Source organism: Schistocerca serialis, chromosome 12 (assembly GCF_023864345.2).
Source record: "Schistocerca serialis cubense isolate TAMUIC-IGC-003099 chromosome 12, iqSchSeri2.2, whole genome shotgun sequence".
Lineage (NCBI taxonomy): Eukaryota > Metazoa > Arthropoda > Insecta > Orthoptera > Acrididae > Schistocerca > Schistocerca serialis.
This window is the reverse complement of record NC_064649.1, coordinates 108,616,463-108,631,987: the sequence shown is the minus strand read 5'-3', so window position 1 is coordinate 108,631,987 and position 15,525 is coordinate 108,616,463. Positions and strand designations below refer to the sequence as shown.

The window sequence follows — 15,525 nt, the reverse complement described above, 5'->3', positions numbered from 1 at the left end:
TCCTAATGAGGTGGTTTGCTGTTGCTTTCCTCCAACTGTAATGGGGAAGAATGACGACGGTGACGACAGAACACCACCCAGTCATCTCGGGGCAGGTGAAAATCCCTGAACCCGCTGGGAACCGAACCCGGGACCCTATGCTTAGGAAGCGAGAACGCTACTGCGTGTCTACGAGCAACGAATCATAGTCTGGTAAGAGGGAGGGACCATTCTTGGGTTGGTATGTGGGTGTGGGGGCTATTATTTCAGGGGGTGGGTATGCTGATCAAGTTTTTATGGTTTCAGCAGGTTCATAGAGGGAACTAGTGGAGCTCAATAAGGAATATATTGAGGAGGGTAATGTCTGATGCATTTTCGTCTTATAGGGGTTTGGGGATGAGTGGTAATCATTTACTAGTTAACCATAGCACAGAGTTTAAAGATTGACACTGGAGCTTGTACTAATATGTTAAGAGGAGCTCGAGTTTTGCTGGCGGAAAAGTGGCCTTAGAATTTTTGTGTTACATATAGATAACCAAAAGCTAGGGGTGTATATATATATATATATATATATATATATATATATATATATATATATATATATATATAAAAAAAACAAAGATGAGGTGACTTACCGAACAAAAGCGCTGGCAGGTCGATAGATACACAAACAAACACACAAAATTCAAGCTTTCGCAACTGTTGCCTCATCAGGAAAGAGGGAAGGAGAGGGGAAGACGAAAGCTTGAATTTTGTGTGTATGTTTGTGTTTGTTTGTGTATCTATCGACCTGCCAGCGCTTTTGTTCGGTAAGTCACCTCATCTTTGTTTTTATATATAATTTTTCCCACGTGGAATGTTTCCTTCCATATATATATATATAGAGAGAGAGAGAGAGAGAGAGAGAGAGAGAGAGAGAGAGAGAGAGAGAGAGAGCATGCGGCGGCCAAACTAGGCGATACTGCAAGAGGCATATATTGGTACGTAATTTTTCTTTTCATTTTATTCTATAGCAACGGTGATGTTTGCCTGTCGTATATTTATGGTATGTTGGTCGTGTTTTAATTGGTTGTGAATATGAGGATCTATGGATTTCTGACTTCTTGTAGTTTTGGTTCACTTTTGGAAATTGTACTTATTGTTTATGGAGGTGTCTGATTCAACCCATCTGATATGACCCATGACATCTTAAACATGGCGAAAATAAACAGCTGCAGTTGAGCTATATAGGTCAAGGGAAATGTACAATTCATGTTAGTTTTGTGGCTGTAGCTGTAATTTGAATTTTTTGGCGGTATTAATTGTTTTTGGGTGGAGGGATGTTTTACAATGTTATATATTTTACCTGTCCCCAACCTAAACCCCAGTTGTCTCATTAGTTTAACTTAATTTTTGGAGTGAGACATTCTTGTATCATTTTAATTTTTGCTCATGTTTATTGGCGTGTGAATGTACTAATATCATCACTGCCATTTTGTATCAATCAGAAGTAGGCGTTTTCACCATATTTAAGATGTCATGGGTCAAATCAGGTGGGTTGAACTGGACACTTCCATAATGCCACCCACACAACATCGAGTAACAAGCAGCACTAAGGTCAATAACACACTAACATCACTCACAAACAGTTTAGAAACAATAACCACACTCAGTAGTGCACCACTGCTTACTCCAAACACGCCTTTTGCAAACACAATCCCTTTCTAACACACCGCACCTAAATGACGTCATGAAACACAACACAGTTATGCCATGGGCCAAAGCACACAGGTGAGTTGGACCCTTCCACTGACCCAACAAAACCTTTCCAGGACTGGCTAAGCTTAGTGAAGTGATTCAACAGTTAAGTTCATGCAATGAGAGTTCTAAATAAAATAACCAATTTAGCTCTTAAAAAACTATCATACATATTTCATATCAGTTGTTAAACACAGTATAATTAATTTGGGTGTTGAAAAAGCAAATATGCTTATGAAATAAGACATAGATCGAACTAACTATAAAATATGGACCTAGTTCCAGGAATTAGAAGCAAGAAACTACGGTAAAAAACACCGAGGAACTTGAGAAAGACCAGTATTCTATTCATTAATGACTGTATGTGGCATGTTGTGTGACGAAAATTATGCTCTTAAGAGGGCCCCTGTTCTAAAAGAAAATGGATTTTGGAAGGAAACATGTTAAGGTGTTATGTAAATGTTTCATTCTGTCACATGAAATGATCCATACCTGGAACATAGATCTGGCTGATGTTTTACAACTTCTAATGTACTGTTCTGACAATTACACTAGTAACTATCAAGGACTGATTACATTTTATGTATAGCTACCACCTACACTCTTCACTTACAAGACGCTACATTTTATCCAAAGAGGAGAAGTAAGTTCAAGTTTAATCTGGCAGATAGACAAATTACACTGCAGAGAGAAAACCACAGCATAGATGGGGAAAAATTGGCCATTCATTCATTTAAGGAGTCATTCTAGTATTTGCCTCAAATGATGTAGATGTAGCTTAAGAGAACCTTTGGGGGGGGGGGGGGGCTAATTTACACTGCTGGGTAGGGATTTGAACACTCCTCTAAAATAAGGATTCAGTGGGGCCTAATGTTCAAATCAGTGAGCATCCTCAGAGACAGAAATTTAAAGAGAGTCATTTACACATTAAACTGAGCCTGAATACCCGCTATTTGTTAACTACGCAGAGATTCATAGCATCTGACACTAGGTATGTGACCACGAAACAAGTTTTCAAATTTATTAAACCAAAATATTGCACAAAACAGCAGTGTATATTGGTACCAAATAACGTGGATGTTTTACTTATGATTCACCCACACCAAGCCTTCTATTCTCTGTGAAAATAACATTGTGATAACTGTATACAAGCCTACATACTATTGGTCATGTGCGGTCACATAGATGTAACAAATACAGAAGATTTAACTTGCTTTCTTGACACAAATCTTAAAGTTTTTCATGTATTCTTACTTCCAAAGTTCATACCCCATCCACTGTTACAACATAATGTGTAGGATGTGTGAAAGAAAATATGGCAAATGCGTCAACATCTGTATGTATTAAAACAGCCATTGTTCAACACATTCCATGACTTGAAAATTTGAAAAAAATCAACTTTTATCAGATGCAAAGAATAATTTTTTATATGGACAGACCTTTAAATGACAATGTTAATACTCTTTTTACCTGCTTCCCACAAATCTCACTGCTATAGTTCAGTAGATTTATTATAATCACAGCTGCAATGTGCACTGATAAAACAAAGACAAATGCAAACTAAACTCTTCTGTTGTTGATGTTTCACTTTTTCTGAGTCCAGAAACAATAAACTTTTGTAGAGAGGAACATATGAATCATCTGTAGAGTCAAAAAATAATTAAACAGGAAACATTCTCACTTATCAAATTATGGAGATTGTCAAAGGCACATGTGGGTGCAGGAAATCCCAGTTTGGATGGATGACTGAGTTCAGTCCTGTTACACTTGTGCATTCAGATTCCAAGGCAGTGTCCAGTAAGTCATAAGAAAACAATGTCGCTGATTAAATACTGGAAACAGAAGGTACAATGACTTGCAATTTCAGAAAGGTCGGGTAAAACAATTTAAAGTTACACTGTAAATGGTTTTGAAAATAAAGCAAAAATAAAAGTAAACTCAAGAAAATTGCAAAACTGAATAAGGGTATACAAATATTTAAACACAGAACCAAACAGAAGAAAAGAATTCAATGCGGTGATTCACTGTTATTAGCATTTTCATCATCATTAGAATACAAAGGGGGGAAAATCTAGTACAATTCACAATCGCTCACATTAAGTCAGCATAGCAGTTCATAAAATTTTCTGAATTGGTTAACACAGGCATAACATTCAAACATGTGACGAAAAACGAAATGTGGCATACATAATTAATTCATTAAACGATGGTTCATCATCTAGCTGAAATGTAATTCCCACTTCACTTTCGCCCAAGAGTCATAAAATTTACAGTTGCATGAATATATCTGAAAAATATGAACGTAATATACTACACTTACTTCAATGAAAAGAATTTCCACTTCAGTTCAATGCAACGGAACAGCAATCGCTAGCCATGTTGCATTTCAGTTTCATTGTGTCATATTTACCATTTAACACAACACAAGCAACGAAGTTTTTCTTCTTTGGTAACAGCATGTATCAGCAGCAGTCACATCAAAAAGTGAACTAGGAATCGTTGTTTACCATCAGAATTTTCAATTAAAATACCGATTCTGTTTACATGCACATCCAACAGACGCGCTTACCCAGCTTTATGCCAGGAAACAATGCGACGTTGCCAACTTAACTACGCCTGAAGCAGCATTCATCATGTCGGCCAAGTTACAATAAATTGGAATATAAACATTATGCAAAATCTCATAATGTGTATGCTTTACTCTGCCGAAAATACGTAACAACGGAATGAACTACACTGTTTGATCATAATCAAACCGCTATCACACAGAGTAGAACATCTCTATTACCTAACTCTTAACAGGGTCCACAAGAAACATTTTCACACAAAACAAGAACTTGGCATCAGAAACAGGCTATCACAGACAGATATATCTATGAAATTAATTTTGATAATCCCTATTTTACACCTGCAACTCTTCGATCGTTCATGGGCTGCGAAATTATTAAAACTACGGTAAAAAGTATTAATAAAATAAACAACACTAGCATAGAGATTGCCAAATAAATGCCGAATCTGAATTAAGTATTTACACTTACGTTTCCAAACGAATTTTCTTCAATGCTACAAGTTCTCCGGTATGTTGATTCTTAGCTTTGTATACAACTCCGTATGTACCTTCCCCGATTTTCTCTATTTTCGTGAATGCTTCCATTCTGTCTTCATATAAGCTAAGAGTACTTCCTAATATTTAGTTACACCATGCTTAAACTAGCCAAAATTAGCGTGTTAGTATTTGGTTAGTGACGAACATCGAAACAGAAACTTACTACGCTATTCCCGCGCTTTCAGTCCACCGCTTCCTCGACCACAAGTGCAGCCAATATGGTGCCAACAAGCCAGTGGTAAACAAAATATTGATCGCTTACTATTATTAGCTGCTAACATTGGACAGAAAGAAGCAGTTAGTAACAGAATAATAAGCACTGTAGAATATAGTCTTTTTAATGCAACGTATGTCAAGTAAATTATCCTGCATTTTTCGAAGTAATTGGCGCATTTTTTTTGTATTCTTTTTTATCCTCTCTTGCCTCGCGAATTGCTTCAGCAACAAAAGATCAGATGTCAAAGTACGCGGTGAATACAAATAGAAAGCATATGTTGATGTCTGTGAGACCATGTACCGACAGGAAGAATAGATATTGCCCATCTGTAAACAGCTAATCTCTCGTCGTATTCCGAAGATATGACAATAGTCTTGAAGATACAAAGAAATTATCTTCTCGCCCAACTATGGATATGGATTTATTTCGTTGGTGACTTATGTCATTGTGCAAAAAGTCGTAGTATTTATACGTACAGTAAAGTGAAAGTACTTACGTCCACGATACAAGTCTCGATTATACAACACTCCGTACGATTTGATGTCAGGTGTATAAATTTAAGGGGAAAATCGAAAGAAATAGGCATTACTTGGATTTATAACAACCCTCATCTATGCAAACTTTTGAATGGCCTGGCCTTATAGGTACGAGTGTTGTATCAGAGCTTAGGAGAAGCGTATCACTTTTTATGTTTTACGTCACTACGAAGTAATTTGGTTATGACCACTCATGGTTTTCCCTTAAACCACGGGCGCGGATCCAAGGAGAGAGGAGAAGAGATGCACTGCATGAACCATTGATGTAAACCGATTATTGTGATTATTTAAAACATTGAATTTAATTTATTATAATTGTTAAAATCCTTGGCATTTCTGGCTCGTAAACTCTGGTGAATTGCAAATTACCGTGTATGAGAGGGGTGACTGGGGGTGGAGCTGAGACAGAGTTGGGGTCTGTGAACACGTACCATCGCCATACAGAACTGAAACGAGGATATGTACCTGATAAACAGTGCTGAGAATCGCTACTGGAAGTACAGTTACTCAAATTGAAGTGACATTCTAAGTACTCAAGATAACAAACCACTGATCAACTTGAATGTAGATGATACACTGCTGTTTGACGAGCAAAACATACAAATAATGAAGTTAAAAAATTTGTAAGGAAAGCACTAAATCATTTTGAAAGTGAAAACTTGAGGGTTAATCTCGTAATAAGCAATGAACTTGGTTTAATTTATTTTGGCCACAGATCATATTTTATAATAAATTAGACATGGCATGTTGCAAGTTTCAAAAAAGAGGAAACAAATGATAGGCTCTAAAAGCCAGCACCAGTAACATGCTGTGTTCCAGAGCTAAGGACAGTAGACAACTTATAGCCCACAACAGAAAAATAGTAAGAAGTACTCTGTAAAAAAAAAACACTATTTTACTCACATTTGATGTAATACACAGCAGCAGAATCACAGTGTATATTACTTTTTCTGTATCCTCAGCACTGCACTTGGTCTTACTTTCTTGCCTCCTCAGGAAGTTGTGTTTAACATTGTTTACAATTTTAAATTTACCATTGTTTCATGAATTTGCTTGTAAGAATTGCTTTACTTTATACTAACATCCAGAGATGAGATGTTCATTCAATTTACCTTTGAATATACTTGGTTTCTTCACACTAAGTGGCAGTCTGATAAGAAATATGCTTCCTCTGTCATTGTAAGAGTTTTGCTGCAAATATGTTAATTATTTGTAGTTCTTGTATTGTAGTCTTGAAAATCTCAATTTACATCTAAATTTATATTCTGCAAACTGCTAAAGTTCATGGCAAGGGGTACCAAATCTATCTCTGTGTGCTATAATTAATCTAATCTTGCCCTCATGATTGATTTGTGAGTGCTAAGTAGAGGGTTGTAGTATATTCCTACAGTCATCATTAAACCTAGTTCTTCAAACTTTGTAAGTAGGCGTTCTTGGGATAGTTTACATCTATCTTCAAGACTGTGCCAGTTCAGTTTCTTCATTATATTTGTGACACTCTCCCATGGTCAAAAACAAACTTGTGGTCAATTGTGCTGCTCTTCACTGTATGTGTTCAACATCCCCTATAAGTCCTGTTTGGTATGAGGTCCATACACTTAGACAATATTGTAGAATTGGTCGCAGTGTTGCTGTACAATTTATCATAAAAAGGAGAACTGTCTCTCATGTGTACAAACTAGATACGGTTAATATTTTAAAGTCTTTAAATTTATTTTTGTGGTGTTAGTTTTTTTGCATCAGATGTTTTTCTTTGGAAGTTTTAAAATTCTGTTAATATGTACATCTGATGCTCCTCCCCGCATTGATATATAGAACAATATGTGTGAGAAGATAAGTCTGTAGTCCAATTTTAGTAAGGTTTGTGACATTTTATTCATTAAGAATATATTTAGACTTACAAAAGTTAGTTTCCAAGCAATGGAAAGTCCAGGATGGAATAACAGCAATATTATGAAAATACAGATTGCTGCTTACCATACAAAGGAGGCACTGAGTCACAGACAGGCACAATGAAGACTCCTATACATTTAAGCTTTCACCTTGCAATTGCTGTGTATGGTTTGGCCACAGCAGCCAAAGGCAGTGGCCATATGTGAGCGTATTGTGTTTGCCTGTATGTCTGTTTTTTTTTCTATTTTGGACAAAGGCCTTTTGACTGAAAGCTTAAATGTGTAGAAGCCTTTTCATTATACCTGTCTGCAACTTAGAATCTACTCTGTATGGTTTTTATGGCATTACGGAAGTGTCTGATTCCACTCGTCTGCTGTGACCCATGACATCATTAGTATGGGAGAAACGCCAACTTCCAGCATATACAAAATGGCAGGGATATCGTCACTTCATACACATGCCAATAAATGCTAACAAAAATAAAAACAACACAAGAATCTGGCTCTAACAATAAAATGAAACTAACTGGACAACTGCGGGAAACAGGAGTTTAGTGCGGTACAAGCTAAATGTATAACAATACAACAAAATGTACCATAAAAAAGTAAGTAAATAAAAATAGAAGAAAACCAACAAGAATCATACGCTTCAATCCTTCAGTTGACCTACATAGCTCAAATCAAGCCCCCGATACCAAAAAAACCAACATTTGCAATTCCGAAAAGCAGAAGCAGACATTCCCCTTGAGATATGTGGCTGAAACACAGCTTTCCATACCTAGTGGCAAACCTCAAATAAGAAAAACCACAAACTTCATACAGCCACATAACTCACAAAACACCAGTGAAACCAAAACCAATAAGCCCCATATTCTCTAGATCAATTAAAACACAACTAGAATATCATAAATATAAAACAGGCAAAACATCAGAATTACTATAGAATAAAACCAAAACTAAAACTAATGACACCTAACAAAAATGAGACACACATAAACAAAAGGGGAAAAAACATAACAACTTCCTGAAAACAAAGCAAATGTCTCAAAATCCACATTACAGCATTGACTACCCTGTCTCAAATAAACTCACGTTACCTCGGTGATCACCAAGAATCAGATGAACCCAGTACAACACGTTAAACTCAACACGTCAACATCCCACCAGACGGTACCATCAAATACAACAACACAGCATGTGCAAACACAAACTCAACTCAAAAACACCGCACCATACTTATGTCACACACCACAATGCCATTACGTCACAAGTCAAAGCAGACAACTGGAATCGGATACTTCCAATGACCCATTTGTACTTTGTTTGTCAGTGTGGTTTTTCCATGTCTGAAATTTGCCCACTTCTATTTCCAGAAAGCTATTACCGTCCATTTCATTTATGTCAGCTTCACCAATGTATTTGAAATTTTGTGCATGTTTACTTCATGTTGAACACTAGGTCATTTTCCATTAAATATTTTTCTGCCATTTGCGCAGCTCTCATTGGCAGGTCCTTTACTGTATTGCAATGTCCTACTGTAATAAAACTGGGTCGTCAGCATACATGATCACTTTCTTGTATACTGCAGTGAGCAAGTCGTTTATACAAGGTGTGTAAATATAATAATGAAAGTGTTTTTATTTTTCACCTGTTTCATTCCAGTAGATTTACAACTGAACCTTCACAAAGTAATTACCCTGGGAAGCTGCACACCACTGGAGACAGTTCTTCCACTCCTCGTAACTGTTCTGGAACTTGGCTGCTGGAATAGCCTTCAGCTGATCTGTTACACTCATTTGAATGTCACCCAGGGCCCCAAAGTCATGTTGCTTGAGGTATCTTTTCAATCTTGGAAATAGAAAAAATTCTCAAGGACTCAAGCTGGGCAAGTAAGGTGGCTGATGAGCCACAGGAATATTCGTACTGGTCAAAAAATGGTTTACTGAAATTGCTGTGTTGAAGACGGATCATCGTGATGCAACACCTAATTGTTTTTTATGTTTCGTCACTGACTAACAATGGTGTGAGTCAAATTCAACTCTGCACCAGTCATTCTGACTATCAGCCAATGATCTGCTCACAAAAAATCCCAGATTCTGTCAACACTTTCATCAGTTATTGAAACTGATGGCCTTCCACTGTAAGGTTGTCTTCAATTGGCTGTCTTCTTTCTGGAACCTTGACAAAACACTGCTAAAGTTTTGCAAACGGTTCCATTGCACTGTGTTCAACACTGACGCAAAATCTGATCACATATTCTGTTGCTCGAAATTCGTGTCACTCATTATCTGAGTGACACTAGCGTGGTCCACTGCGCAATGATGGTGTATCATAAGTTTACCTGCCTCCACTCAAGTGTGATGTCATTGGCACTGCTGAGTCAAACACAATGCTGTCAGTCTCGTAACTTTGTTGAAATACATCATATAAAAGATTCAGCCCAGAGATCCCGGTACTGAACCACTGAGATATTCTATAACTAGCCTCCAGAAAATCAGAGTAGACTTCTTTTTCAGTATTTCCAAATTTATATTTTATGTCTTCACATTGATGTCTGTTTTCAACAAATGATTTTATAATGTCTTCATCTTTCCATCTTATGTGTAGCAATGTAGTTTTTCTACAAGAATTTTGTGACAGACACATTCAAGTCGATTGAATTATAAAATTCATATAATACCAGTTGCACGACAAAGCTGACATGAAAAAGTACTTTAAAAATGATCATGTCTTTCTTTTTAGTGTGAGTGTGTGTGTGTGTGTGTGTGTGTGTGTGTGTGTGTGTGTGTGTGTGTGACAGAGAGAGAGAGAGAGAGAGGGGGGGGGGGAAGAGGGGGGGGGGGATGTTATATGTTTTACATAACTATTGTCTGAATGTCTACATCTGTATCTATACTCTGCAAACCATCGTGCTGGCAGAGAATACGTACCAGTTATTAGGATTTCTTCCTGTTCCATTCACATATGGAGTGCAGAAAGAATGATTGATTGAATGGATCTGTGCGTACAGTAATTATTCTAATCTTACCCTCACAATCCCAGTGTGATCGATATGTAGGGGGTTGTAGTATATTCCTAGACTAATCATTTAAAGCCAGTTCTTGAAACTGTGTTAATAGACTTTCTGGGGATGGTTTACATCTGTCTTCAACAGATTTCAGTTCCTTCAGTATCTCTGTGAAGCTCTCCCACAGATTTAACAAACCTGTGACCATTTGTGCTGCCCTTGTCTGTATACGTTCAATATCCCCTGTTAGTCCTTTCTGGTGTGTGTCCCACACACTTGAACAATATTCTACAAAAAGTCGCACGAATGATTTGTAAGCAATCTCCTTTGTAGATTTATTGCACTTACCCAGTATTCTACCAATAAACCAAAGTCTACCATCTGCTTTACCCACAACTGAGCCTATGTGATGATTCCATATCATATCCCTACAAAGTGTTACACGCAGGTATTTGTATGAGTTGGCCGATTGCAACAGTGACTCATTGATATTATAGTCATAGGATACTATGTTTTTTTCATTTTGTGAAGCACAAAATTTTGCATTTCTGAACATTTAAAGCAAGTTGCCAATCTCTGCACCACTTTGAAATCTTATCAAGATCAGACTGAATATTTATGCAGCTTCTTTCGAGACAGTATTTCATTATAAATAACTGCATCATCTGAAAAACGCCTGATTTTACTATTTATATTGTTTGCAAGGTCATTAATATACAACATGAACAGCAATGGTCCCAACACACTTCCCTGGAGCACTCCCGAAGTTATTTCTACATCTGACTATGACTCTCCATCCAAGATAACATGCTGCATCCTGAAACTTCCTGGCAGATTAAAACTGTGTGCTGGGCCCAGACTCAAACTCGAGACCTTCGCCTTTCGCAGGCAAGTGTTCTACCAACTGAGCTACCCAAGCATGACTCACGCCCCGTCCTCACAGCTTTACTTCTGCCAGTACCTTGTCTCCTACCTTCCAAACTGTCTACCAAAAGGTCCTCAGTCCACTCACAAATTTCACTTGATACCCCATATGATCATACTTTTGACAATAAACGTAGGTGTGGTACTGAGTCCCCCACCCTAGGAGCCTCACTGCTCTTTGGCAGGTTCATGCTTGGGTATCATGGGGTCCCAGCATCTTTTCCCTTCTGTGCTGCATGTCTATCCTCTTGCTGTTCGTTTTCCTCTCCCTTGGGGAACATGTTTGGGATATTGCTGGAAATGTGCTCTGCACATTCATCCACTAATACCTGAACTGTCTCTCCACTGTCTTTTGTTCCTTCTTTCTTTTTTTCGTTGCCCTTCTCCTATCCTTCCTCTACTTCAGCATTTGAGATTCCTCATTTTTCTTCTATCTCCCTGTGTGCTCCTGAAGGCCAGCCTACTCATCTGACGTGTAACAGGTTACTGGGTAATGTGTAATTCCCAGCCCAGTCTGACAGGTAGGGTTCACACGTACCCCCTTGCTAATGGCCAGGCCCAGGGAGGAATGATTGCCTGAGCTGCTACCTTCCTAAATTGCCGATCGGACCCACTGTCAGGTGTTCGGGAGGTGTGAAGAACCACCTAAGATGGGTAAGCCATCTCTGAAGGGGGCCTCCCAGTTGGAAGGAGTGCTGGCAATCATGGGGGATTTTCTCGCAGTGGGTCAATCGTCTTTTTCACGGTCAACATCTACCAAACATAAACGGAATGAGGCTAATGATTCAGAGACCCTCGCAGCTATACCACGGTTCCTTGTGGTTTCACTTATTGAAGACGGTCAGTCCTTCGCTACAATAAATCCATTTATTATTCAGAAAGGTGATGCTGCAGTTACTGGCCCTGTGAATACCTGCTCTCATTTACAAAATGGTATTTTGCTTTTGGAGACTACTTCTGATTCTCAAGCACAACAACAGCTTGCAGCTTCGCTCCTCCACGGCTATCACGTTCGTGTCAAGGCCCATTGATTGCTGAATTCTTTTTGTGGTTTTATTTACACTAGGCTGCTCTATGGTCTGACAGAGGCAGAAATCCAAACATACCTCTCTGATGAGGATGTCATTCCAGTCCATCGGGCGATGAAAAAAGTAGTGGCATCCTTAGTGCTCACACGTACACTTTTTCTCACTTTTGATAGAGTGGTGCTTCTGTCTAAGATCAAAGCAGGCTTTGAAGTTATCACAGTATGACTGTACATTCTGAACCGAATGCACTGCTACCAGTGTTATTGTTGCAACCAAACTCGAGAGTCCTATTGACCTCTTGCCTGTGGTAGGTACTCTCACAAAGGCAATTGTTCACCTTCCTCTGCCTCCTCTATTAACTTCAATGGTGACCATGCTGCCTCCTACTGAGATTGTCCCGCGTATCTTGATGAGAGGGCTGTCCAGGAGATCTGGCTGAAGGAAAAAGTGCCGTACCCGGTTGCTCCCAAGTTGTTGGCTAATCGGAAATCCTGCGTTTACCATCTAGCACCTACAGTACTGTTCTTGCTACATCACCCAAAGTTATGGTAATGTCCCCGTCTCCTCCTCCAGCTGTGCAATCAGCCACCAAACGTCTGCCTCACAGGGTGAAGTCACCTGCTACACAACTGGCAGGCCGAAAAGGACAGAAGGAATACTGCTGCAAAGACTCCCTACACCTCTCCAGCCAACGAACATCTGAGTCTTCCTTTGCCAACTGGAAAGGCTCCAGAAGTCAAACAAATGGAAAGGGTCTTCACCTTCACTGACTCGGAGATCCTCTTTGACAGTATCGCCATGTGATACCCTCGCCTGGCCGACAGATCAACAGAGGGAGAATGCTGACACCTTTGTAGATCTCACGAAGAAGGATCCTCCAGTCTGCACCCGGTAGCTGTGAGTCTTCGAAGGCTGGCACTTGACAGCCCCGGAGATGACACCTCTTCATATTTTCTCTCCTCCCCTTTCCTTGTTATGACTGTCCTCCAGTGTAACATTCGTGGCCTTCGATCCAACAAAAAGGACTTACGGCTGCTCTTAGAATCACAGCACCCCTTGTACTCTGTCTACAAGAAACAAAATTGTGTCCTCCCGGCCCACTTTTACCTTCCCCTAGAGGACGGCACTCCATCTCGTGGGGGAGTCATACTGCTCATCCAAGATGGCGTTCACAGTCAGTCCATCTCCCTAACTGCCCAGCTCCAAGCTGTTGCAGTCCACATTTTCCGTCCTCACTTGAACTTTTCCTTATTGTGCCATTTACTCCCCTCCATCATTCGATGTCACCAGGGCAGACTTCCTCCAGCTTATTGGGCAACTCTCTCACCCCTTTCTGCTGCTTGGTGACTTTAATGCTCTCCATCCCCTTTGGGGTTCTCCCAGAACCTGTCTGATAGGTGTCCTCTTGGCTCTCCACATTTTTAACTGTCGTCCTATGAGACAAACTGCATTCATTATGAATAGTTTGCCTGTGCAGTGTTGTCACGTTCTTCAGGATAGCAAAAAAGCTAGGTGGATTTCATTTACTAGTTCTTCTAATAGTTCACTCTCTCTTCTGTCATGTGGGCCAATCTGCAATGGTTCTCTGGGACCAAGATCCATTCCCCAGTTTCTGGCCTGACAGTAGCAGATGATGTCATCGTGTACCCTATTGGTATCTCCAACACCTTGAGCTCCCATTTTGTGGAAGTTTTGAGCTCTTCCCACTATCGCCCCACTTTCCTCCTTTGGAAACATGCAGAGGAGGCTCAGGCGATACCCTTCTCTTCTCAGAATAGTGAGTGCTACAATGCCACCTTTACTATGAGGGAGCTAGATCATGCTCTCAGTTCATCCCGATCCTCCACTGCAGGGGCAGACAATGTTCACAATCAGATGTTTCAGTACTTTCCTCTTACAGGCAAGCACTTTCTCCTCATACATACAACCACATCCGGGCAGAGGGCACATTTCCCAGACGCTGGCATGGAGCCACTGTCACACCCATACCTAAGCCCGGCAAGGACAAACACCTTCGTTTTAGCTACCAGCTGTGTTTGCAAGGTGATAAAATGTATGATTCATGCCTGGCTGGTGTGGTGGATCGAGCCTCACAATTTACTAACCATTGCACAGTGTGGATTTCGAGTGTGCTGTTCTGCAGTTGACCGTCTCTTCACCTATGTCACAAATGGTTTTTGGCAGAAATCCCAGATTGTAGCCATGTTTTTTGATTTGGAGAAAGCCTATGACACCTGCTGGAGGACTGGTATCCTCCGTGCTCTAAACATGTGGGGCTTCCATGGCTGCATGCCCTGTTTCCTTCAGGAATTTTTAACAGACCGAGTTTTCAAGATATGTGTGAGTTCTGCCAAGTTGGACACCTTTATCCAAGAAAACGGTGTACCTCAGGGTTCCGTCCTGAGTCTTCTCTTTGCTATCGCCATTAACCCTATAATGGCCTGTTTCCCACCGGGCATATCCTGCTCACTTTTCATTGGTGATTTTGCCATCTATTGCAGTTCTCCATGGAGTTATCTCATTGGACGGCGTCTTCAGCGATGTCTCGATTGTCTTTACTCATGGAGCCACAACAGTGGCTTTCGTTTTTCCACTGACAAAACTGTTTATATGAATTTATAGCAGTGCAGTTGAGCCTGTTGCTCTTCCGTTTGTCGTAACTACAAAATTCCTGGGGCTCATACTCGATAGGAAACTTTCTTGGTCCTCCCACGTGTCTTGCTTGCCAGCCCGCTGTATGTGGGTCCTCAGTGTCCTACCTGTCCTCAGTGGTATTTCCTGGGGAGCAGATTGAACCACCCTCTTCCATTTGTACTGATCCCTTGACTATGGGTGTTTTGATTACGCATCTGAATGTCTGTCCCTCTTAGGCCGTCCCAGTACTATCCACCATCTTTGCATCCGTTTGGCCACTGGCGCATTTTACACCAGCCCGGTTGAGAGTCTGAATGCGGAAGCTGCCAAACTATCGCTGTCCTACTGCCTTGTCTTTCTCCTCAGCAGACACCTATGCCGTTTGTCTGCCATGCGTGGCCACCAATCCTATGCCTCCTTCTTCGATGACTCCTCTGATTGCCAGTATGGAGTGCGTCCCTTTTC

The 15,525-nt window shown here is 40.1% G+C and overlaps 1 protein-coding gene across 1 annotated transcript in view; it reads right to left on the bottom strand.

The window, feature by feature from the left end:
• Window positions 1-4,979, bottom strand: part of LOC126428079 (cyclin-dependent kinase 2-like) — a 60,223-nt gene extending 55,244 nt beyond the window's left edge. The window contains exon 1 of the mRNA XM_050089969.1: window positions 4,755-4,979. Within this exon, the coding sequence (XP_049945926.1) occupies window positions 4,755-4,870 (116 nt within the window). The 5' untranslated portion in view covers window positions 4,871-4,979. The remainder of the gene's footprint in view (window positions 1-4,754) is intronic.
• Window positions 4,980-15,525: the final 10,546 nt, after the last annotated feature.